Genomic DNA, 26,291 nt, shown 5'->3' with positions numbered 1-26,291 from the left:
GGGCTACACAGACCTGTCTCAGGGAAGGAAAGGGGGGCAGTATAAGATGGACTATTCCATGTATGTTTTAGATCAAATTTGTAAATTTCTTGTGTATTTCTTCTCTATTTCTATCTATACATTTTATCTGTTGGGTTTTCTAAGTGTAAGCAATGTGTACATCCTATTATAACTGTATTTTTACTTCATCCTCCTCCTAGATTCTGCTTTGTACAGTTAGGTCCTTCTGAAAATGATGCATACGACCAGTGTCTGTTGTACCCACATTTCCCCCTTCTCCTTCTGACATAATAGTTTTCACCCCGTTTTGGGAGCTCACCAAGTCTAGCTGGACTGGGACTGAAAAAGCATGGGATAAAACCTGACTCTCTGAATATGGCGGACAATGAGGGCTGCTGAGAAGCCAAGGACAATGGCACTGGGTTTTGATCCTACTTCATGTTCTGGATTTGTGGGAGCCTAGCCAGTTTGGATGCTCACCTTCCTAGACCTGGATGGAGGGGGGAGGACTTTGGACTTTCCACAGGGCAGGGAACCCTGACTGCTCTTTGTACTGGAGAGGGAGGGGGAGAGGAGTGGGAGGAGGGGGAGAGGAGTGGGAGGAGGGGGAGAGGAGTGGGGGGGGAGGAGTGGGGGGAGGGGGAGAGGAGGGGGAGGGAAATGGGAGGCTGGGGGAAGGCAGAAATTTTTTTTCAAAGAGAAAGAACCATAAAACTGCGTTTTACTGATACAGAAATAGTAATGGTACATTTATTTCCATAAGAGCACTTCAATCGTCTCTAACAAAATTAAGGCTACATTGGAGCATTCGGACAGAAAGGGACTGTTTTATACAATGTTATTCATGTTTTCACAAACAAAACAATATTCTTCAGGCAAAAAATTTTTAACAAGATACCAGTAAAGGAAATGGAATACAAAATGTGTTCCTTTGGGTCAGCCTGATAATAGCCACACACCCCCTAGGGAGTATCAGGGGATTGTTTTTAATGAATACTTTGAGTATGAGGGCGACTCTCCAGAGTTAACATCCCACAATACAAGGCTATTTCATAATATAAAACCAAAGACAGTTGCATCTCCTGCATAATCCCTTTAGAATGAATAATTAGTGAACATAAGCAGTATTTAAAAGCACAAGAGAACTGTGCAGAGGCCTACGGTGCCTGGAAGGACAATCCCTACATCAAAGCCCTTCTCCCTCAAATCCGTTGGGAAGAAAATGAGAACTCAAATCGGATGATACTAAACTGTCAGCACTCCCAGGAGAGTGGCCAGGACCCTGCGGTACTCTTGAGGATAAAGTAATGCCATTTAAGGCCACCCACCAGCAGACTCAGTAAAACCATATTATTTCTTCCTCAAGGCACTCAAAAAAGAAAAACGATTTAATATCCTTGGTCCATAAGAAGAAATATTTACTTACATCCTCAATGGACTAAAAGATTTTAGACGTAACAATTAAAATTGTATCTTTCCAAAAATATTATATTATCAATGCAATAAACTCAATAAACTTAAAAAAACAAAACTTAACTTAATTTAAACTAAACTTCATTAAAACTTTTAAAAAACCAACAAAACATACTTCCTAGAGTGCAAAATGCTTATTAAATACTTCAAGAACACAAAAATAATTTGTTTAAAAACACAGGAATCCTTTGCTAAAGGGCCATCAACACAAAAGACACCCATTGCCCATAATGGGTGCCAGCTGGAAGACACATGGTGTTAAGCTTTGTGCTTGGCCTCTGCCCCTTTCAGATGACATGTTATTTGTACAAGCTCATGGTTGGACTCTGGTACATGCACATGTACGCATCACAAAGAAGTCTGCGTGCACAGCCTCGAATCCTTCTGGAATCCAAGGAGTGCAGCTCCTCCAGAGACATCTTCAAGTACTCTCCCACTTCAGGGCAGGGTGTCACTTGTGGAATGTTGAAGCCATTCTGACCCCCTAGGGAGAGAGAGAGAGCTCTCATTAGGGCAGCAAACTTCTAAGTCCTCTTGGCAGCCTGTCCCACCAGAACAATTTTACTATCCTAGAATTTAGTGAAGACTGACTCCCAGAATCAAAAACAAAACAAAACAAACAACAAAACTTTGTTTGACTTTCAGTTTCTAGAATTATGGTCTCCTTTTATTGGCTTCTGAGAGGGCTCAAGCAGAGAAAAGTGAAAAAAAAAAAAACCTGGTAAAAGGACATGCACTTAGGAAAAGCTGCAGTCCCGATTTGCAGGCTGCTCTAGGCCCCTCAGACTTTTCTGTCCTTCCCAGACACTAACAGTCTGACACTTTTCCACAAGAAGCCAATTGTGAGCGCTACTGTTTCCCTATGTTTTAAGAACATACTTGCATACCTCTAGCACGGCTGTTTTAGATACTAATCATCAGAACGCGCACGTGCTCTGATGATCAGATTTGCTCTCCCAGATGCATTCCCAAAAGTTATGCTGCTAATGCTGAGTGAAGCACACACAGGGGTGGGCTGTGCCATCAGGCATCAGAGCTATGCAGAAATGAAGAACTGTTGGTCTACAGCTTGGGCCTCTGGTCAAGAAGCCGTCACTCGGTGCCTCTGGTTATTAAAGTGTCACACCTGAAGACCTGGGGAACTAGGGCTTGGAAGAAGAGCTGTAGAGTAAATGGGGTATGGACAGGTACTGTGACAAGTACCTTACTACCAAGACCCCTGTCACTCAAGTGTGTACTAAGTAATGACTAAGCTTCCTAAAAACATCTCAATGAGAAAAGGTTTCTTCCTGAAATAAAACGCATGAGATCAGGAAGACTGAGGTAAATTCAAACCATGCAACCTTCACCACCTTTAACGTTAGCTTAGACAATAGAAAAACAGGCATGATTTCCATGACCTAAGTATTCCCACAGAGTTTGGCATTTATGTCCTCAATAAATGGCTACTCTACTGTATATAAAAATGCAAGGAAGAAGATGGTAAAATCAGCTCTAAATAAATTTTAGGATCTTTGTTTTCTTTTGAGGTTGGACAAATTGAAACAGGTTCTCACTATGCAATACAAACTGACCTCTGATTCACAATCCTCTACTTCCCAAGTCTGGGATTATGGCTAGGATTCTTTAACAAATCCACGTAAGGACCAAGATGGCACAACATTATTGCTCCTTAGTTTGAGGAGCAGAATTAGTAATACCCTTTGAAGATTGAAGTCCGTCCCACTGTGGTATCCTTTCAAGAATCTGCTCACAAAATACCCTATTACCACAAACACGTGCTCTCACTAGGAAGCATCTCCCTCCAAAAGACGAGTTTTAAATACCATCTCGATCAGCCATGCTGTCAAAGAAGAGCCAGGCTGAATCATCCTTCCCATACTTCACAAAAGCAACATAGTGGCTCGTTTCTATGCAGAGAACAGCAAATAACTCCATCTTCTGGCAGGGGATGCAGCCGTGTCTCCAGTCCCAGTCAGGCAAGTCTTTGGGAAGTGATACTGGGTGATAGGTATGATTCATTCTCTTCGGATGGAGGTGAACCTAAAATGGACCATGAAGAAAATACCACAAGTGAGCTAAATGCCATGTTTCAAGGGCAGACTCTAATCACTTTCATTGACCAGCCCAGCCAAGTTCTACACACACACACACACACCGGCAGAAGAGACATGAGCAATAACATTTACTGTGAATGTTTAAAATGCCCTTTGACTCTGACTGGTGCAGTGAGTGTGGATTACCTGAGTGCAGCAGGTCTTACAGAACTGCTTGATCTTCCCTGCTGTGATGTCGGGGTCTTCATAGCAATCTCTACACTCAAACATCGCAAGTCCTCCACAGATGCGACACTCCCTGGGAGCTAAGCAAAGAGGGAAGGAAGAAGCCTTTTTAAAAACGACATTCTGTCCTTAAAAATAAAAGCTATACTTTGAAAACAAGAATGCTTGGGGGTTGGGGAGAAGAAAGGCCTAGTCCTCTCTGACCCTCTTAAAATTTCATTTGGATTTTTTTTGTATCTGAAGTATTTTTAAGGACTTTTTTTTCCATATAACCATTTTTCTTAACCTATTCTAGAATTGTTCTTCTGGTCATGAAATGTTCAAAGATATAAAATAAGTATTGAAGACTAATAGCACATATGATCTTAAGTCAGTAAGTAAAAATCACTGCCATTATGAACGTTCTGTAACACTTTTACGTCTGAATATTTATATAAGTATGTGCACCCAGGTACACGTGTATCTCAAGCTTCTCTCATCTAGCCTCTCGATGCTTTCCCTTCCACTATAACTACCACACACTGTTTTCACATAGTTCTATTGTTTAGACATATGATCCAGTTAACCACTTCCCTCTTATTAACATTTCTTGTCTCTAATTTCTTGTCAGATAGTAAGTAAATTTGCATTTAAATGATTTATTTTTACCTCTTTTTTTTTAGAATAAATTCTAGCAGTCAAATTATTGAGTTAGTATGTCTAAGCTCTTCAAATACTGAATTACCTGTCAGAAGTACTATATCCATAACTAATGAAAAGTCCAGGCCAACTATTTCTAAAACAAAACAAAACAAAACTCAAAGAAAGGACTATATACTTACTGTCTTCAAGCAAATCCGTTATATTTAATTCTAGAGAAGGGAAAATTTTTTCGAACATTTTGAAGTCTTTTCCAAACCGAGGCATCTGAATAATCAAGCATGATGGTGCCTAAAAAAAAGACACATAGTTTTAGAAACCAAAGTCCTAAGGAGCTGGGGACTTAGCTCAATATAGCGCTTACTTAGCATGTCCAAAGCCTTGAGTCCTAACCCCTGTACTAACGAGTTTCCCTATGAAACCCAGTAGTGGTTTCAGCAGGGCTGTTGGCCCATGAAGCAGAGCCCACTTGTGAATGTGCAGTGTGGATGCAGAGCAGCAATAAGCTACAGATTTTCCAGACTTCCCCGGAGACGAACATGATAAAACAGACCACGGCATGCACTGCAGAGATCACACATTCTGACAGTCAAAGAGACGTTTCTATTGCATTCATTAGCAAACCCATACACAAGAATTTATTGGTATTTTATCTCTTAGCAGAGGGAGAAAAAATAACATTACCTTTGACATGTTTAGATACTATGCATGGGAAAAATGACAACTGAAAACATAAACATGTATGCACACATATCTTTGCATTAAGCTACTTTAACTTAAAAATTAGCTTTTGTTCCCTTTGCAACCTAAATCCAAAACATTCCATCTTAAGCTAAGCGGCTATCTTTAAAAAGAACAAAGTTAGAATACCTGTTTGTTTTTAAAAAAAAGTGTCTTCTTAACTCTTTCTTCAAACTATTCTTGGTTAAAGCACAGTGACAGCTAGGTGTGGTTCAGTGGGGCAGCACTTGGGGTAGTGTGTACAAAAGGCCTGAGTTTAATATCTAGCATTGATAAGAAACAAAATAAAGTAGCAGTACAAGTCCAGTTAGAATCACTAACCTCTGCAAATTTCAGGTTGGTGTTGATAAAAGACCATTCTAGTAACTGTTGAATTGTAGGAACTCCAACTTTCTCATTTTTTTCCACAAAGATCTGATAGAAGTCGCAGTCTTGGACTTTCTGACCTGCTGATCTGGGAGCACACAGGAAGAATTGCATATAAGCCACTTACCAAATGCCTGAATCGAGTATGAAGCGTCTGACAGACCTGAGGACACAGCATCATAATGCTCGTGTCCAGCTTTGGATTGTCCACACACCAGGTGAAAGACAATGATTCGGATGAGATAGTTAAATGTGCTTATGCAGAAGACCTCATAAATTAGTTCTTCTGCCTTCTTTATAAATTATTCGAAAGTTCTCTTGCCATCACAAGAAAAATGTAGAATAATATTCCAGACAAGAAACACTATATGAACAATAATCAGTTCTTCTCCCTCCAAATCTAGAAAGTAGCAGCTACTTTAAAAAAAATTAATTTTTATTTTATGTACACTGGTGTTTTACCACGGATGTCAGGTCACCAGGAACTGAAGTTACAGACAGTTGTGAGCACTGCTTTTACTGACTAGAACAAATGCTACAATGCCTCAGTGACAGACTCTTAGACCTTCTAAATCAAACTTCTTTACTTCCTAAAATAAAAGCCCTGGGAGGGAGGAGGGAGAGAGGAGAGGGAGGGAGAGAGGGAGAGAGGGAGGGAGGGAGGGAGGGAGAGAGGGAGGGAGGGAGGGATACTTTCCTAGCAAGTCAAAGCAGGGCAAGGTGTGACTCCCAGGAACCCTAACAACTATCCTCTAGGCTTTCAGCTACCAGCAGCTCTTTAGATGCTCACCCACCAACTTGACAAACACCAGGTAAATGGTCACAGTGAAACATGAGGGTCCAACATCTCCCTTCCCTTACCAGCTTACTAGTAACCATTAAAACTAACTCTACTGAGAAAATTGTTTTTCATCTTTCAGCTTACCGCTTATCTTTTTTAGCCAAGTGTCTGGGTTTAGAATCAGATTATTTAAATGTATGTCTAGATTTCAAGAGTTTTAGAAAAAAAAAACTGTCAGCAGTTTTTAATCACAAAACTTCTGTGATTCAGGGAGCAGCCTATTGTGATCTTCAGCTGCCCCAAGCAAATTATGTCCTGAATTTACAAAACATAAAATCTGGTAACTAGCTACAGCACTCTTGAGAACTCAAAGCTAATAAGAACAGATTATAATTCAAGAAACTAGCAGTTATTCTAGAATAACATTTTAATTGGTTGTTGATGACTACAAAAAATCATAGAAAAAGTCATAGAAAAAAATCATAGAAAAAATTCATAGTTAAAAATAGCATAGAAGAGAAAACAAAAATAATGGAGGTAAAAAAAAATCACACCCAGAAAAATCAAGGATGGCCAGGAGGAGGCATGGCAGCTAGTTAATGGAGGAAGAGATACATAGTGTCCTAACACTGTAGCAGAAAACTGGGAGGAACAACAGCCACTCAAACCTTACTTCCAGGGCCAGGCATGGTGGTGCACACTTTTAATCCCAGCACTCAGGAGAAAGAGGCAGGTGGATCTCTGTAAGTTCGAGGCCAGCCTGGTCTACAAAGCAAGTTTCAGGACAGTCAGGACTATATAGAGAAACCTGTCTCAAAAAAGCAAACCAAACCTAAAACGAAAAACAAAACAACAAAAATCACTCCTCAAATCATATGCACAGGGGAGTCCTTTTAACCATAAAGAATAAAGTCTTCAGTCATAAAAAATGGATTAACTGGAAATAAACATACTAAACAAATTAAATCAGTCCCATAAAGAGAAACAATGTATGTTTTCTCTCATTTATGGTTCCTCGATCGTCTACAGAGAGACAAAAAGCATTAATTTGTATATGACATGAAAGTAGACGTGATGCTGCCTAAGGAACAAAGGAACTATGAGGAGGGAGACATGGAAAGGGACAGAGGGATGGAGGTACAGGGGAAACATACTCAATATACAATATGGGGTTTATGAAAATTTTAGAAAATGATAAAAATAATTAAATAACCCCATGGCTAGTGTTTTAGAAGTTTGGAAACCTACAGAATCATAACCAAGTTGTGAAACTGAACCAATCCATGCTAGTTGGGTTGTATTTTCCACCAGGGACAATCCAAGGGCACAAGAATACAAATTTGGTAATTTTTTAAAAGTGGATATTGACATTTTACAAACATGAATATAAAAACATTCATGGATTGGTGTGGTTTGGACCATAATAGGTGAGTCCTGAGGTCCTATACTCATTCCAAAATCCGGCAGCTCCATGATGAGTGTGTGAAGCTTGTGACGTCACTGCCCAGCCACAAGGAGCCGGGGTCGCCCTGCCTTGATGCTCTGTGGCTCTTGCTTTGCTCTGGCCTTTCTTTGCTTGCTCTGCCCCCAACTCCTTCCTTTTGGGATGAGAACCAACCCTGTGCCACTGTAAGCTGGAAGTACAAAACTTGTTTATTGGTTTTTCAGGAACTCATGGTTAAAAAGACTATTTTTGAACAGTGTTGGAACATTAAAAATTATGGAAACTTCTGAAGTTAGAATGAATGTATTCTGCATTAAAGATGACCAAGAACCTATCGGGACAAAGAGTAGAAAGTAATAGCTTTAAAATCATATGTTTAAGTCGGGTGTGGTGAAGCATGCACTTAATTTGAGCACTCAGGAGACAGAGGCAAGCGGATCTCTGTGAGTTTGAAGTCAGTCTCGTCTACAAAGTGAATTCCAGGACTGCTAGTAGCCAAGACTGTTACACAAAGAAATCCTGTCTCAAAAAACTTGGGGCCTAAGAGAGAGAGAGAGAGAGAGAGAGAGAGAGAGAGAGAGAGAGAGAGTTCAGCCATTAAAAAAATAAAAACTAAGGCTCATAACCAAAAGTGATAGGAAATGTCTCAGCTATCAAGAGGTTAAGACAGCACACTGCCCTTACAGAGGACCAAAGCTCAGTCCCCAGAACCCAAAACAGGTAGTTTGCAACTGCCTGTAACTCCAGCTTAAGGAAATCTGACATCCTCTTCTGGCCTCTGTTGGCACTGAATTCATACACACAATTAAAAATAAAATTAAATGTATTTTTAAATGATATATTTGGGTATCAAGTTGACAATAAGTGGTCTTGTGATGTTAATATTGTTAGCTTGACAGGATCTGGAATCATCTATGAGATAAACCTCTAAACATAACTGTAAAAAAGTTTTCTGATTGGGTTGAGGTGAGAAGATCCACTCTAAATATGGGCAGCAGAATTTCACAAGTTTGGGCCCCAGAATGAGAAGGAGAAAGTGAGCTGAGCACCTGCATTCATCTCCATCTGCTTCCCTTGCAGAAGCAGGGACACCGGCTGAGGTACAGTCCCACTACAACTGCACCAAGATGGACCGCACCTCACACTCTGAGCCTCATGTTTGCTTTATATCCATGTTTGCTTTATATCCATGGGAGGCCTGCCCTCTTCTGAATAGAAATGAAGGAGGAGAGGATGGGGGGAGAGGGAGAAGGTGGGAGGGAAGGACTAGGAAGAGAGGAAGGAGGGGAAACTGTAGTTGGAATGTAAAAATCATTAAAAGAATAAAACAAACCAAAAAATTCACATATTTAATTATTTACTCTTTCTCACTGATTAATCAAATCTGCCTTGTAGCTCAGTGTAAATCTTTTTTTAACTCTATCTTTGAAAACAATGATTGCTTATTTTTCTTTCCTAAAACATAAAATATTCCTTTTTCTATATGCTTGAAGGAATAAAAAAATGTTGATTTTCCATGATTAATTTTTACATGGCTAGACTATAATAAATTCTTTTCTTAAATCTTTGTAGGTAATTCTCTGGATTTTCTAGGTACATAGAAAGCGATTACCAACTTGGACTTGCTAATAAGTATGTACACCCCATGCTTATGCATCATGCCAGTTCACTAGTTAGAGATTTCTGAAGAGAACCAAACTTTAACTGTGATACTTTCCTTGTTCCCACAATCAGTTTAACCCTGGTTCAAACTGCATTGCTTAGACACAAGAGGAAAGAGAACTCATCAGTGTGGGTTCTTAAGAAAGTAGGCAGCACACTCCTAAAATTTCCACCAGAGAAACCAAGACTGAAATCAAGAGGGGCCCACCATTCAAATGACCTGGGAAGCGCAGACATTTCAAACATCCCACTAAGAACTGTATCACAGTAAACTCAGGTATTCTTTCAACATGGGGAGAAGGAAGATCTAAACTGAGAACGAAAGAACTAACTTAAGGCTAACTGTAAGTTATGGGAAGCCAAAAACAATGCTCTCACTGTTTTTTTTTCTTTTTTTAAATTCAGTTAGAATAAGATTCCTTTTAAAAGTTCACTAACTGAACTTTCAAAAATATTAACATGCAATTTCATAAGTAATTAAATTGTGGGCACATCTGTCACTAGGGCTAATTAAAAGGACAGTTCACTTGTGCCCTGGAAGTTAAGTGTAGCTCAGAGAGAAGACAGCAGCTAGTGAAACCCACATCTATGCTAGCAACATTTAGCTACTGGGCAATGGCAGTGTAAAAGAAGGTCTGCTTCTGAAATGCTTCTAGACAGCTTGAGACCTACCTTATTTTTAACAATGGCTCAACCCTTAAAATATCATGAAACAGGATATTTAGAAATTCTTCAGGATCTAGGAGAAAACAAAGCAAAACAAAACAAAACAAAAAAACCTAAGTGAATCACAGAGAAAATTTAAAAACCATTCTATTCTTTAAGAGAGACATATTAATTAAAAGTTTAGTTATTTCAGGTTCTCCTGACAAGGGAAAACTTATAATAAAACATTACTTTTCCATTTGTTGTCATGATGCCCTATTTAACAGAATATACTCATTCACACACAGTGAAATCATTTTTATGTCTTTTGGGAGGTTCAGTAGAATATACCTGGTATATGCCCTATTTTTTCTTCTATTTTAGTAATAACCATGTGTATAAATGCCACAGTTGGTTATAGTATACTGTTAATAAACTAATTCAGGAGTTGAATCTGAGCAAATTCTTCAGTTGTGAGCAGACAGAAGTGCCGGCCAACTGCTCCACAGCCCCTTTCAACAGGGAGCACAGTGAGAAACTGAGTGCTGGGGACTCTCCCTATCACAGGAAGAGAAGCAGCTCCGAACAGCCCTGCTGGGGACAAGGACAGCTCTTTACTTGGTCATCTTCTGTAGAGCCAGCCGGCTGGCCTCTTAAAGACTTCTTCCACATCACATCACTTCAGAAGAATCACAAAATCAGGAGAAATATGCATGTCACATAGAAAAGAAACTTTTCATATTTTTGCAGTGCTGGGAATCAAACCCAAGGCCTCTTACATACTCCACCACTGAGTATACTCCTAGCCCTCTCAAATGAATCTAACTTAAATTTAATCCTCTAAACTAAATTGGTATATTTCAGGAAATAATTTAGCATATTACTAGATGATAAACTTTCAAGTTATTTTCAATGCATATATTATAAATTAAAAGGGTCACCTTTTTCTTCAGATGTAAATCCTGATGCAGCAGGAACTTTTTCAAGTATTTTCCTCAGTTTCATAGTTTTTGTGGCACACACATATCCATATCTGTTGATAAAAATGAATTAACTGACACTGGCACAGTGAGTCATATGGCACATCTTAATAATCAAGTACTTTTCATACAATTGTAACATGTTAAAAAAACAATAGACAAGGCATTTATTTTTAAGAAACAACTGTAGGCTTCTTACAGAAGTTTGAAAAGTGAAAGTCTGAGAATCAGAATTGTTTCCAGATACTATTAAACACCTTAAAAATAACTACCATGTACTAATACAATTCTGAACTTTTTATGAAGCCTGGGTGAAGCAATTTTTAAATGGCATTTGCTTATTATATTAAAATACTTATTTTATAAAATAGGATATCCAAATTTGAGAAAGCCCTTCTTATACACAGGATAAGAGACATGGAAAAGGGAACTGATGAGATACTAAAAATCTAAAGTCTGAAATCAAACAGTCAACATAAGTATGACATTCTCTTTGTTTGACTATAGGAGACCATGGGCTTACAAGAACAAGTCAGAGACAGCTAATCATACTGTGTACCTGCTTTTTAGAGTGACCATCCACCTACTTGGTAGCTCTTTGCAGTCAGCAAACACTAAACACCTACCACTTGTGTAATGCTATATGTAGGGCACCAAAAATACAAAAGGAGATTAAAGAAACCTAACAACAACAAAAAACCAAATAAACAAAACAGGATCTCTACCTGTGGGTGCTTCCATTACGTAATGCGAAACCTCTGTCCAAACAACAGATATGACATTTGCAGACACAAGAAATATATCTCAAATTTCTGAACTACTGATCTTGCCTTAGCCTCTTGAGCTATCAAGTGCTGGGATTACAGGTATATCCCACCATGCCTGACAAGACGCACCTTGGTCTCATAGGCCATGCAACAAGTGTTTTCTATAGAGTGGTGACAAAATTAGAATAACTATGATTCTGGACTAGTTGGGCAATCGTATGCAAAAAACGTTTACTGATGGATTGACAGTATTTTAAAAAGAAGGAAGGTTGTGATAATATGCCTTGTAGTTAAGATTTGACCTGTGCTGTTCTAGTGTCATTTACATAGGGAAAGAAAAATCTGAGAGTTTAAAATTTGTGTAAGACAAAATAATTAATATTAAAATCAAAGCACATAATTAAAGGATAAGATGATTAGAAAAGTAAGGCAAACAAGTATCTAGAGAAATTTGTTTCACTTTTAATTTACTTTCTTAGCTATGTGACACAGTACGTCGTTTGGAATACTCCTTATAGTTTCATATTTTGTTATTTTTAAATATATTACGTTAATTTTTATTTTCACTGTTAAGAAAAGTGTACCACAAAGTTTAAATTGATCACAGTTGGACTTTAAATTGCATAGTTTGTTCTCTATGTCCCTGAGCTATCTGTTTCCTGATCACTGGATAATCTAACTCTTCATCACATAAACGCCTTGTGAAGTCATCACACATCAGCATCATGTATCAAAGTCTTCTTACATGGTCTTCTGCACATTTACAACTACCTTAGTAAAGGAGTAAAAGAAGACCTAAAGAAATTCTTTTAAATAAACAAAACACCATGTCACTTTAATATACCTCACTTGTTTCTAGTGCAATGTCATGTACTAGACAAAGAGGCAAAGGGATAAATTTGTAGTGCATGACTCCAAATGAGTCCCATCATTTTACAGAATGCACTGCCCAGACTAAAACACACATAAACAGAGGACAAAAAACAAAGGTTTTAAAAAGTCAGTATTTCATGAGAACTAACTTCTTTTTTTTTACTACGAGTACAGAGCATAAATTAATTACTATACAAGAAAACAGTACACAGAACACCAGCTAAAGACAAAACACATGTCTTCTACTTACATTCTCAGAGGATTGACTATTGCTGTCCTCAGTAGCTCCTGGGTCTCACTATAATACTCCACATCATTCTTTTCCTTGGGTCTGAGCAACACAGTATCCAGGACAGAACTAAAAGCAAATAAGCTGCAAAATAAAAGAATATTTTCCTCATGTTATAAAAACAATAATATGTGAGAAAGATTCTTAAAGGAGTAGGAAGAGGCAAAGGGATAAAGTGTAGGGAACCACTGGCCTAAGAACTCATGGACAGACCACACAGGCCCTGTGCTCAGTACCCGGAGACCCTGCAGATCCGGACCAGAAACACCAAGACTGCACCATACACGTGAAGGTTGAAAACACGCCAGAGAACATTATGAAAGAAGCTTGTTTACATAAACCAAGAGAGGCCTAGAAATCGGTCACACACACACAGACAACATAGGGAGAAAGTTAGAGACTGGTCAAGACCAGATCAGACTAGTCAGGACAACTTCATTTCATTATCATAAGATAGGCATTTCCTTATAATAACTTGTGAGTGATTAGCAATAAAAATTTGCTGGTATCAAAGAAAATAAATTTAGTTAAAATAAATTTTTATCAGCAAATCTAAGGAATATTATAGTAATGCTTGCTTGTTTGTTTAATCAAAAGTATTCCAGCAACGACAAGACCCACCTTTATTGTGCTCTCTCCTTTAAAATTCTAACTTCCACACTAACTTCCTAACTCTTGTGGCACAGCCTACCGAGTGGCAGATCCACTTCACTGGCAGTGCACAACCCTTACGGCTATAGATGCAATCTTCATAGCCTAATGATCCTTGCTGTTCAACTTGATCCACTTTAGGGAAAACTACACAAAGGAGGGCAACAGTGATCCCATGGAAAGTAATTTTTAATATTAAGAATTTTTATGATCATCTCGAGATTCCAGAACCCACGCAGCACGCAATGCCAATAGCTTGCTGCAGGTTACTTGGCACACGTGCCATCATCTACACTGGAGGCAGATGTCCTCAGAGTATCTGTTCACTCATTATTCACTGCAGTATTTTTATATTAGTGCTTTGGATCTAGGAATAGGATATGAAATTCTTTAGTCACTAAGGACCAAATCTCATGATCTTTCCTAACTCTGTCAGTTTCTCTACTCAAAGGCAACTGGCACCTTCTTCCATATACACACACACACATACCTGTCTCCCCTCTCCCCCACACAGCACTATTTACACTTACTGCAGAAAATAGGAACTTACCTGAATAAAGTTGAGTCCAAGTAACAAGAATTGTAATAGCCCTGGATGCCTTTCTTCTTTCCAATCATTATCTCTAAACCTTCTTTTTCCGTCTTTGGTGGAGTATTTTCTTCTACTACTTCACTTAAGTAGCCTCCAAATACTGAAAAGATAAAAAATAAAAATAATCTTTTAAATCATGACAGTATATATTCATATGCATGTATATATATATATATATCATTTAAAGTATATTTTGGCATCTTCTGCATTTTTTTACTTTAGTTTACTGATATTTATCTGGACTTATAAAAATTCAATTATTCACTTTCAACATCATTCCTGTCATATAGAGTTTAGAAAATTAAGTCAATTAAGCATCTGTCAAAGAATATTTTGTTACTTGTCCAAAATGTTTCATTTTCAAGTATAAAAAGAAAACAAGTTTCCAAAATACTCTTCAACATTAAGAAAAATGTTTTTCATAAAGATGTTTTCCCTATTTCCCCCTGCTTGACTCTCAGTATTGTTAAGGGAAAGGCCAGCATCAGCAAGCTAGTGACAATGAGAAGAATTGTCCTCCATCTGTCAAGCCAACTGCATCCCCAGACTGTATCAGATTTCTTCATAAGGACATCCGAAATGAGGTACTTAAAAAGATGCGGAGGGGGAAGTTATTGCTAAAGGGACCACATTTTCATTTCTACCACCCACACTGCCAAAAATTTAATGTCTATAATCAATAAAAGAGAAGAAAAAACACCACCTTTCAGTCTTTAGACCCTAAACACTTTTCCTAACTCTTCTTTCAACATATCTCCTCTTAGGACAACTCTCTTATGCACCAAGTAAGAATCTTTACCAACTTCGAAACTTCATGAACACTGGCAAGTAAATAAAACATTTAAACACTGTCACCCTCAGATGCTAAAATGTAGCAAGAAACAGTCATTCCAGATGGGTAAATAAATTAAAAGTATCCAATTACCTAAAGAATTACACCTTTCAATCTGATTATAAACAGGCTCCAGAAACTCAAACCTAGAGTCCGGTCTGCAGCTCTTCAATTTCACAAACAGAGCCTTCTTCACGTCGCAGGTGAAATAGCGCGTGCCCCTGAACGTGCCATCTGTACAGCCCGCACATTCATCCTCCTGAAAAAGAAAGGTTTTGGTATGTGTTACACCGGGAAGAGCTATGGAGTTTTCACTTTTTCTGAATTTCTCTTTCAAATCTTTTCTGAACAGATCAGCAAGAAGGAAAAGGGACTGACTAACTGGTGCTTTGGCCCTCAGCTGGTGGTTTAAGAAAATAATTCTTTAGCCCTCCGGGAAGTATTTGATGCATTTCCTTTCAAAATACATGCTTAGAACTTCCTTGGTTTACTGAGTTTCCCTGAGCCATTTCAAAAGTATTAAAATCAAGGGGCAGGAGTAGATAAATTACCTAGTTCCTCAACAGCAAGAAGACAAGTGAAAAAAAGTTAAAAACTATATTTAGGCAATAGCTAAATTTATTCAAATTCTCCCTCCTGGTTATGAAATATCACACAATATACTTTTTTTAGAGCCAAAAATAAAACCTTCCCCTCTCCCAAAGACTCCAAACATGATTAATTTTAAAGTCAGTCACATCCCTGAACTGACTGCAATGGGAGGAGGCTAAAGAATAAGAAGGAGAACTGGTCACTGAACTGCTTTCTTTGCTGCATCTGTTTGTATGTGGAGACTACATGTTCTAGCCTAAAAATCAATCTATTCCTTGATCACAAACAAACATGAGGAATAAGTGAGTGAGAAGCCTTAGCAATGGCAAAGGGTGAAGGTAAGCAATACTATATTTCCTCTACTACTGAATTTTTTTTGAGAAAAAATAACTTCCCAAGAAATTATCTAATAGAGGAAAACGTAGTTTTAAAACCCATGAAGAAAAGTTGTAGATTTCAAGCCAAAACAAATTACCAGTTCCAGCCCAGCTAGCACGTCACTGAGCCCAGGCGGCTGGCCAATCCAACGGATAACCCCATAGAACGGGGGATTCTTTTTCACTTCAGCCAGTGAGCCCACCTCTAGGCCATATGCATTACCAGAAGAGATGGGCAAAGGTGGACTCTTCTGGACAGGCAAGCTGTTCAGCTCGCCCATCACACACTGCACTGACAATGACAGTGGGCTGTGAGCAATGCTGCCGTTAGTATTGGGCATCTTGGTCAGGCTGAACGGTAGAGAGTGCAATCTGTTCTTGCTGGATAAGGAGTTCATGGAAGGAGGTTGTGGTGGAGGTGATGAATGTCCAAAGTCTGGAGACAGCTCTGTAAGTGACTTTGCAGGGTCTTCTGCAACTATGAAAAATTGTCCTTAATTAGAAAAGGCTGTTCAAGAACATTAAATATGACTGCATCTTCTAAAAACAATACAAAGTTCTAGTCTAACTGATCACATGATCCCTTTGCAAGTCTGCTTGAAAGCACTGTAAACTCATTGGCTCTGAATAATGTTTTTGCTCCTCTTCTCGACCTCCACAGATTCCTGTCTCAGTAATCTGGCATTGGTAGCTAAGACTAGTCAGTATCACATGGATTATTTTCTTTCCCATAATGTGATTAAATTAGAAATTAGTATAAAGAGATATAAAAATTAAATAATAATTCTAAATAACCTCTGGAAGAACAGTCAGTGCTCTTAATCTCTGAGCCATCTCTCCGGCCCATGATGAATGAATTCTTGAGAGAGGCAGGTCATGCTGCCTATGCTCACAAAACAACACTCAGTGCGAGAATCAGATGTGGCAAATACCCACTCAGGTCACTTTCTGTGTGAGTATATATGTAACCTGTAGTATGCAACTGTAGATTGTACTGTGTGTTTTAGCTTATAACTGAATCCATGTCATAAGCAGTCATCCTAGAGACTTAGAACACTATATTTTCATTTAGTTTACTGAATCTACTGAATACAAAGCACTGTAGAAGCACTAGGAACTTATAGAAAATACAGGCAAATAACCAAAACCACTTCAGGGACACTTAACCTAACCTAAGAGAGTGAGTGAGTACAGCGGGAGAAAAGGTTTCAGTTTAAGAGGTGAAGAGCAGTCAGCCAGACCATTGAACTGGAGGAACTAGAAGGATTTCCAGGTAATTAACTTGCACAGATGAAGGAAATAAATACATGAAAGGAGAATGATATCTAGGAAACAAGGAAAGGTAGTGTGTTTTAAAGAAAGGAAGAGAGGCAAGGCTTTAAATGAGTCACTACATTTCTAGAAACAGTTGATCCTAAGAAGGTGTATTAAGAGATAAGAACAAACTGCTGGGCATAGTGGTGTACACTTTTAATCTCAACACTCAGGAACCAGAAGCAGGTGAGTCTCTGTGAGTTCGAGGCCAGTCTACTCAACAGAGCAAGTTCTAGGACAGCCAGGACTTTGTATACAGAGAAACCTGTCATGGGTAAAAAAAACAAAGCAAAACAAAACCCAGACTACTAACATATTTCAAATGTATCCTCAACCCTAATAACAGTGTAGTTGAAACTATGTTTAATATTTTAGTTCAGGAATATTGTCATATTAGCTATGATCTATTCACAGTTTCCAAAATTAACAAATATTGATGAAAAAGTCATTTCCCCTTACATATTAAACAGAGGGTACCATTATAAAGAGGACTAAAATTATAGATTACCTTCATCAATATACAATGAATTTTTGGATTTGGATTGTTGTTGTGAGTCAACAGATGACCTAATTAAGGAACAAAATAATTCAGAACTGGTTCTACTTCCAGGGTCTGAGGTAGATCCTATGGAACAAGAAAAGTTCCTTTTTTAAAAAGCCAATATGTTATAAAAAGAAATTTTATAAATAAATTAACATGCGTATGGTAGAACAACTGCTCACACAACTAATATACATATACATAGTATTGTATTGTCTTCGGCTTTAAAAGTTTGGTAATTAGTCAACACAGAAGAGAGTAGGAGTAATAAAATTAATATAAAAGTTAGCCGTTTATATTAAAGCTCTAAGAAACCATTCTGGTGGTCAGTGGTGACACGAGCCTTTAATCCCAGCACTTAGTAGAGGCAGGCATATCTGAGTTTGAGGCCATCCTGGTCTATTGAGCAAGTTCCAGGACACTACAGACTATCTAAAGAAATCTGGACAAAAAAAAAATCATTCCATGTAGTCTATTTTTCAATGTCACCTCTACTTTGATGAAATTACTGGCTCACGAATTTCACCTCTATCATTCATACCATATAACAGTGGTTTTCCACCTTCCTAAATCTGACACCCTTTAATACAATACCTCAAACTGTGGCAAACCCCAACCAGAAAATTATTTTCGTTGTTACTTTATTACTGCAATTTTGCCACTGTTATGAATTGTAATATAAATATCTTTCTTTTCCAAAGGTCTTAAACGATCCCAATAAAAGGGTCATTCAAACCCCAAAGGGGTCACGATCCACAGAATGAAACCCCGTTGCAGTCAACAAAAGAACATCCAGCAGTGTTATAGAGCCTAGACATACACAAAGTTCTTTCACCAAGGTTTGTGAAGTGCATTATATGATGGTCACATGATGTGGGATTCTCCTCCGCATGCTGTGAATACCATTGGTTAATAAAGAAATAGGCTTGGCCTGATAGAGTAGAACAGAGCTAGGTGGGGAAAACTGAATGCTGGGAGGAAGAAGGGCAGAGTCAGTGAGAAGCCATATAGCCCCACAGGAGATGCCGGAACTTTACCCGGTAGACCACAGCCTCGTGGCAATACATAGATTAATGGAGATGGGTTAATTTAAGATGAGTTAGCCAGAAATATGCTTAAGCTATTGGCCAAACAGTATTGCAAATAATATGGTTTCTGTGTGATTATTTTGGGGCTGAGCAGCTGGGAACAAACAAGAGGTCTCATTAAAAAGTCACACACACACACACACACACACAAAAAAAAAACTGCCGAATGATGCACTTCTCAGAACTCATCCCATTAATAAGTGGCTCATCATTATAATTTCCCTTCATAAACTTCAAATGTGATCATACAAGCTGATGAACAAATTAAGTTAAAAAACATTCAGGTTTTGGGTGGATATATGGATCAGGAGTAGAGTCCTATTTTAGTTTGTGTAAGATGCAAGATTTGAAGCAAGCACCAAAAAATAAAAATAAAAAAGTAATCTCAGTGTCTGGAACAATACCTGAGTAAAAAAGTACTTACCTAGCTTATAAGGTTCTGTTGACTTTGATCCCCAACATTACAAAAGAAATAATATATTTTTTTAGATTTACAATATAAACATCTTAGAATTTTATTAACACAATTTCTTGTTCTTTGTAGTTTAGGAGGATGGACCTCCGAGGCTCTGTGCCCTCATTAGGGATGTGGTGGAATATTCGGCCTGTGCCTGTCAATGGCCTGACAATGCAGCCCACGACCCATATGACCAGGGGTACTTTCCTCCTTTCAGGAGAAGGCCAGGATCACCTCAAGCACCAAGACTAGGAAGCCTGATGACGACAAGAAGACATGATTTCGAGTCTAGCATCTCTCATGCACTGCTTGAGCTGGAGATGAACTCAGATCTCAAGGCACAGCTTGGAAACTCAGTATCACCCACCACAGCCAAGGAAACTGAAGCTGGTGATGGTCAAAAAGCAATCCTTATTTTAGCACCAGTTTCTCAGAAGAAATCTTTCCAGAAAATCCAAGTCCGGATGGTTCATGAATTAGAGAAAAAGTTTAGTGGCAAGCATGCAGTCTTCACTGCTCAAAGAAGATTCTGCCCAAGCCAACTCAGAAAAGCTGTACAAAAAAATAAGCAAAAGCACCAAAAGCTGCACCCTGGCAGCTGTACATGACACCATCCTTGGGGACTTGTTCTTCCCAAGTGAAACTGTGGATACTCCGTGTGAATGCATGGCAGTCAGCTCCTAAAGGTTCATTTAGACAAAGCTCAGCAGAACAAGCAGAACACAGGCCGAAACTTTTTCTGGTGTGTATTAGAAGCTCCCTCCCTCTCTCTCTCTCTCTCTCTCTCTCTCTCTCTCTCTCTCTCTCTCTCCCTCTCTAGTGTTTTTCACTGGAACTTGCTCTGTCAACCAGGCTGGCCTCAAACACAGAGATCCACCTGCCTTTGCCTCCTGAGAGCTGGGATTGAAGGCGTGTAACACCGCCAGCTGTTCTCTCTTATCCAAATAAAAAGCTCCCTCCACAGCTCATAGGCTGGCCATTTCAGTGGATTCTTTACTACATCCTCACTTAAAATCATGTACATAAAATTTTAGTTGACATAAAGTGTAGGAACAAACTATATGTATACATATATATATATACATACACACACAAACAATAACATAAAGCTTATTTAACATCTTGGAGAATCATATTATCTTATTGTAAATTACCAAGAATGGGCTCCATACCTGTAACCTTTGGTTCATTAATACTAGATGAACCTTTGTCACCATCATCTCTTGACATAAAGGCAAGTTTGGGAGGCCTCCTTTCCGGTGTCATGCTCTCTGAAATAGTAAACATACTTTTTAACTATATATGGAAGAAACATAGTTTAGCATAAAAAACAAAGAAATCCTTTCCAACAAAAAAGGCACAATCTTTATAGTCTTACAGATTCTCTTTAAAGACTCCACAGTACTGAAAGGTAATTTCTCAGGTGAAAAAAAAATCAACACTGTACTTAAAAATATAATTTCTGTAAGAAAATATAATCATCAGTTATCAAAAGGCTTTAATTTTTGAAAAGTTAGTCAGAAGCAGTCAATTTTATTTGAAGTTTTAAAAAGCTTTAAAGAAAACCTTATTCATACTTTTCGTCACATTTTCCAGATCAGCATGACCAAAACAACCCTACACATTACAGTGTTTTATATTCAAGCGTTTATGGAGGGTTTCAAGATAAACATGGACAATCTTGTTTACTGTAAAAACCGGAGCTTTTACATGCCCACGTGCCTGGATAACCTCTAACCAATGTGCTGTACTAAACTGACTTGATAAAACTTTCTCAGCCACCCAAGTATGCTGGATCAGTGTATTTCACAGAACACAGCTTGATAAAATCTTGGGTAGGAGACAAATCAGAGTTAGGAATGGACTCAGTACTAGTATGTTTCCACTTTTAAGCATAACATGCATTAAGAATAACAGATATGTATACAAACAAATGCAAACAGGAAAAGCAGAGAATTACACACAAATCAATAATGCAAGTTCTAGGACAGCAAGGACTTTCTATACAGAGAAACTCTGTCTCGGGTAAAAAAAACAAAGCAAAACAAAACCCAGACTGCTAACACATTTCAAATGTATCCTCAACCCTAATAACAGTGTAGTTGAAACTGTGTTTAATATTTTAGTTCAGCAATATTGTCATATTAGCTATGATCTATTCACTGTTTCCAAAATTAACAAATATTGATGAAAAAGTCATTTCCCCTTACATATTAAACAGAGGGTACCATTATAAAGAGGACTAAAATTATAGATTACCTTCATCAATATACAATGAATTTTTGGATTTGGATTGTTGTTGTGAGTCAACAGATGACCCACTTAAGGTATAAAATAATTCAGAACTGGTTCTACTTCCAGGGTCTGAGGTAGATCCTATGGAACAAGAAAAGTTCCTTTTTTAAAAAGCCAATATGTTATAAAAAGAAATTTTATAAATAAATTAACATGCGTATGGTAGAACAACTGCTCACACAACTAATATACATATACATAGTATTGTATTGTCTTCGGCTTTAAAAGTTTGGTAATTAGTCAACACAGAAGAGAGTAGGAATAATAAAATTAATATAAAAGTTAGCCGTTTATATTAAAGCTCTAAGAAACCATTCTGGTGGTCAGTGGTGACACGAGCCTTTAATCCCAGCACTTAGTAGAGGCAGGCATATCTTAGTTTGAGGCGATCCTGGTCTACTGAGCAAGTTCAAGGACACTACAGACTATCTAAAGAAATCTGGACAAAAAAAATCATTCCATGTAGTCTATTTTTCAATGTCACCTCTACTTTGATGAAATTACTGGCTCACGAATTTCACCTCTATCATTCATACCATATAACAGTGGTTTTCCACCTTCCTAAATCTGACACCCTTTAATACAATACCTCAAACTGTGGCAAACCCCAACCAGAAAATTATTTTCGTTGTTACTTTATTACTGCAATTTTGCCACTGTTATGAATTGTAATATAAATATCTTTCTTTTCCAAAGGTCTTAAACGATCCCAATAAAAGGGTCATTCAAACCCCAAAGGGGTCACGATCCACAGAATGAAACCCCGTTGCAGTCAACAAAAGAACATCCAGCAGTGTTATAGAGCCTAGACATACACAAAGTTCTTTCACCAAGGTTTGTGAAGTGCATTATATGATGGTCACATGATGTGGGATTCTCCTCCGCATGCTGTGAATACCATTGGTTAATAAAGAAATAGGCTTGGCCTGATAGAGTAGAACAGAGCTAGGTGGGGAAAACTGAATGCTGGGAGGAAGAAGGGCAGAGTCAGTGAGAAGCCATATAGCCCCACAGGAGATGCCGGAACTTTACCCGGTAGACCACAGCCTCGTGGCAATACATAGATTAATGGAGATGGGTTAATTTAAGATGAGTTAGCCAGAAATATGCTTAAGCTATTGGCCAAACAGTATTGCAAATAATATGGTTTCTGTGTGATTATTTTGGGGCTGAGCAGCTGGGAACAAACAAGAGGTCTCATTAAAAAGTCACACACACACACACACACACACAAAAAAAAAAACTGCCGAATGATGCACTTCTCAGAACTCATCCCATTAATAAGTGGCTCATCATTATAATTTCCCTTCATAAACTTCAAATGTGATCATACAAGCTGATGAACAAATTAAGTTAAAAAACATTCAGGTTTTGGGTGGATATATGGATCAGGAGTAGAGTCCTATTTTAGTTTGTGTAAGATGCAAGATTTGAAGCAAGCACCAAAAAATAAAAATAAAAAAGTAATCTCAGTGTCTGGAACAATACCTGAGTAAAAAAGTACTTACCTAGCTTATAAGGTTCTGTTGACTTTGATCCCCAACATTACAAAAGAAATAATATATTTTTTTAGATTTACAATATAAACATCTTAGAATTTTATTAACACAATTTCTTGTTCTTTGTAGTTTAGGAGGATGGACCTCCGAGGCTCTGTGCCCTCATTAGGGATGTGGTGGAATATTCGGCCTGTGCCTGTCAATGGCCTGACAATGCAGCCCACGACCCATATGACCAGGGGTACTTTCCTCCTTTCAGGAGAAGGCCAGGATCACCTCAAGCACCAAGACTAGGAAGCCTGATGACGACAAGAAGACATGATTTCGAGTCTAGCATCTCTCATGCACTGCTTGAGCTGGAGATGAACTCAGATCTCAAGGCACAGCTTGGAAACTCAGTATCACCCACCACAGCCAAGGAAACTGAAGCTGGTGATGGTCAGAAAGCAATCCTTATTTTAGCACCAGTTTCTCAGAAGAAATCTTTCCAGAAAATCCAAGTCCGGATGGTTCATGAATTAGAGAAAAAGTTTAGTGGCAAGCATGCAGTCTTCACTGCTCAAAGAAGATTCTGCCCAAGCCAACTCAGAAAAGCTGTACAAAAAAATAAGCAAAAGCACCAAAAGCTGCACCCTGGCAGCTGTACATGACACCATCCTTGGGGACTTGTTCTTCCCAAGTGAAACGGTGGATACTCCGTGTGAATGCATGGCAGTCAGCTCCTAAAGGTTCATTTAGACAAAGCTCAGCAGAACAAGCAGAACACAGGTCAAAACTTTTTCTGGTGTGTATTAGAAGCTCCCTCCCTCCCTCTCTCTCTCTCTCTCCCCCTCTAGTGTTTTTCGCTGGAACATGCTCTGTCAACCAGGCTGGCATCAAACACAGAGATCCACCTGCCTTTGCCTCCTGAGAGCTGGGATTGAAGGCGTGTAACACCGCCAGCTGTTCTCTCTTATCCAAATAAAAAGCTCCCTCCACAGCTCATAGGCTGGCCATTTCAGTGGATTCTTTACTACATCCTCACTTAAAATCATGTACATAAAATTTTAGTTGACATAAATTGTAGGAACAAACTATATGTATACATATATATATATATATACATATACACACACACACAAACAATAACATAAAGCTTATTTAACATCTTGGAGAATCATATTATCTTATTGTAAATTACCAAGAATGGGCTCCATACCTGTAACCTTTGGTTCATTAATACTAGATGAACCTTTGTCACCATCATCTCTTGACATAAAGGCAAGTTTGGGAGGCCTCCTTTCCGGTGTCATGCTCTCTGAAATAGTAAACATACTTTTTAACTATATATGGAAGAAACATAGTTTAGCATAAAAAACAAAGAAATCCTTTCCAACAAAAAAGGCACAATCTTTATAGTCTTACAGATTCTCTTTAAAGACTCCACAGTACTGAAAGGTAATTTCTCAGGTGAAAAAAAAATCAACACTGTACTTAAAAATATAATTTCTGTAAGAAAATATAATCATCAGTTATCAAAAGGCTTTAATTTTTGAAAAGTTAGTCAGAAGCAGTCAATTTTATTTGAAGTTTTAAAAAGCTTTAAAGAAAACCTTATTCATAATTTTCGTCACATTTTCCAGATCAGCATGACCAAAACAACCCTACACATTACAGTGTTTTATATTCAAGCGTTTATGGAGGGTTTCAAGATAAACATGGACAATCTTGTTTACTGTAAAAACCGGAGCCTTTACATGCCCACGTGCCTGGATAACCTCTAACCAATGTGCTGCACTAAACTGACTTGATAAAACTTTCTCAGCCACCCAAGTATGCTGGATCAGTGTATTTCACAGAACACAGCTTGATAAAATCTTGGGTAGGAGACAAATCAGAGTTAGGAATGGACTCAGTACTAGTATGTTTCCACTTTTAAGCATAACATGCATTAAGAATAACAGATATGTATACAAACAAATGCAAACAGGAAAAGCAGAGAATTACACACAAATCAATAATGCAAGTTCTAGGACAGCAAGGACTTTCTATACAGAGAAACTCTGTCTCGGGTAAAAAAAACAAAGCAAAACAAAACCCAGACTACTAACATATTTCAAATGTATCCTCAACCCTAATAACAGTGTAGTTGAAACTGTGTTTAATATTTTAGTTCAGCAATATTGTCATATTAGCTATGATCTATTCACTGTTTCCAAAATTAACAAATATTGATGAAAAAGTCATTTCCCCTTACATATTAAACAGAGGGTACCATTATAAAGAGGACTAAAATTATAGATTACCTTCATCAATATACAATGAATTTTTGGATTTGGATTGTTGTTGTGAGTCAACAGATGACCCACTTAAGGTATAAAATAATTCAGAACTGGTTCTACTTCCAGGGTCTGAGGTAGATCCTATGGAACAAGAAAAGTTCCTTTTTTAAAAAGCCAATATGTTATAAAAAGAAATTTTATAAATAAATTAACATGCGTATGGTAGAACAACTGCTCACACAACTAATATACATATACATAGTATTGTATTGTCTTCGGCTTTAAAAGTTTGGTAATTAGTCAACACAGAAGAGAGTAGGAGTAATAAAATTAATATAAAAGTTAGCCGTTTATATTAAAGCTCTAAGAAACCATTCTGGTGGTCAGTGGTGACACGAGCCTTTAATCCCAGCACTTAGTAGAGGCAGGCATATCTGAGTTTGAGGCCATCCTGGTCTATTGAGCAAGTTCCAGGACACTACAGACTATCTAAAGAAATCTGGACAAAAAAAAAATCATTCCATGTAGTCTATTTTTCAATGTCACCTCTACTTTGATGAAATTACTGGCTCACGAATTTCACCTCTATCATTCATACCATATAACAGTGGTTTTCCACCTTCCTAAATCTGACACCCTTTAATACAATACCTCAAACTGTGGCAAACCCCAACCAGAAAATTATTTTCGTTGTTACTTTATTACTGCAATTTTGCCACTGTTATGAATTGTAATATAAATATCTTTCTTTTCCAAAGGTCTTAAACGATCCCAATAAAAGGGTCATTCAAACCCCAAAGGGGTCACGATCCACAGAATGAAACCCCGTTGCAGTCAACAAAAGAACATCC

The 26,291-nt window shown here is 38.0% G+C and overlaps 1 protein-coding gene across 1 annotated transcript in view; it reads right to left on the bottom strand.

Moving 5' to 3' along the window:
- Positions 1–773: 773 nt before the first annotated feature.
- Positions 774–26,291, bottom strand: part of LOC121462852 (ubiquitin carboxyl-terminal hydrolase CYLD-like) — a 48,913-nt gene continuing 23,395 nt past the window's right edge. Inside the window, exons 6-16 of the mRNA XM_041674815.1 lie at positions 16,084–16,463; positions 15,111–15,276; positions 14,144–14,285; positions 12,904–13,026; positions 10,975–11,066; positions 10,061–10,127; positions 5,457–5,589; positions 4,577–4,685; positions 3,717–3,835; positions 3,300–3,516; positions 774–1,957 (exon numbers count right to left, since the gene is read on the bottom strand). Of these exons, the coding sequence (XP_041530749.1) occupies positions 1,773–1,957; positions 3,300–3,516; positions 3,717–3,835; positions 4,577–4,685; positions 5,457–5,589; positions 10,061–10,127; positions 10,975–11,066; positions 12,904–13,026; positions 14,144–14,285; positions 15,111–15,276; positions 16,084–16,463 (1,733 nt within the window). The 3' untranslated portion in view covers positions 774–1,772. The remainder of the gene's footprint in view (positions 1,958–3,299; positions 3,517–3,716; positions 3,836–4,576; positions 4,686–5,456; positions 5,590–10,060; positions 10,128–10,974; positions 11,067–12,903; positions 13,027–14,143; positions 14,286–15,110; positions 15,277–16,083; positions 16,464–26,291) is intronic.

This window comes from Microtus oregoni, unplaced genomic scaffold, assembly GCF_018167655.1.
Source record: "Microtus oregoni isolate MIOR12 unplaced genomic scaffold, Mior012 000025F_ref0000491, whole genome shotgun sequence".
Taxonomy (NCBI): domain Eukaryota; kingdom Metazoa; phylum Chordata; class Mammalia; order Rodentia; family Cricetidae; genus Microtus; species Microtus oregoni.
The sequence above is the reverse complement of the archived record's forward strand: the minus strand, read 5'-3'. Positions and strand labels throughout refer to the sequence as shown.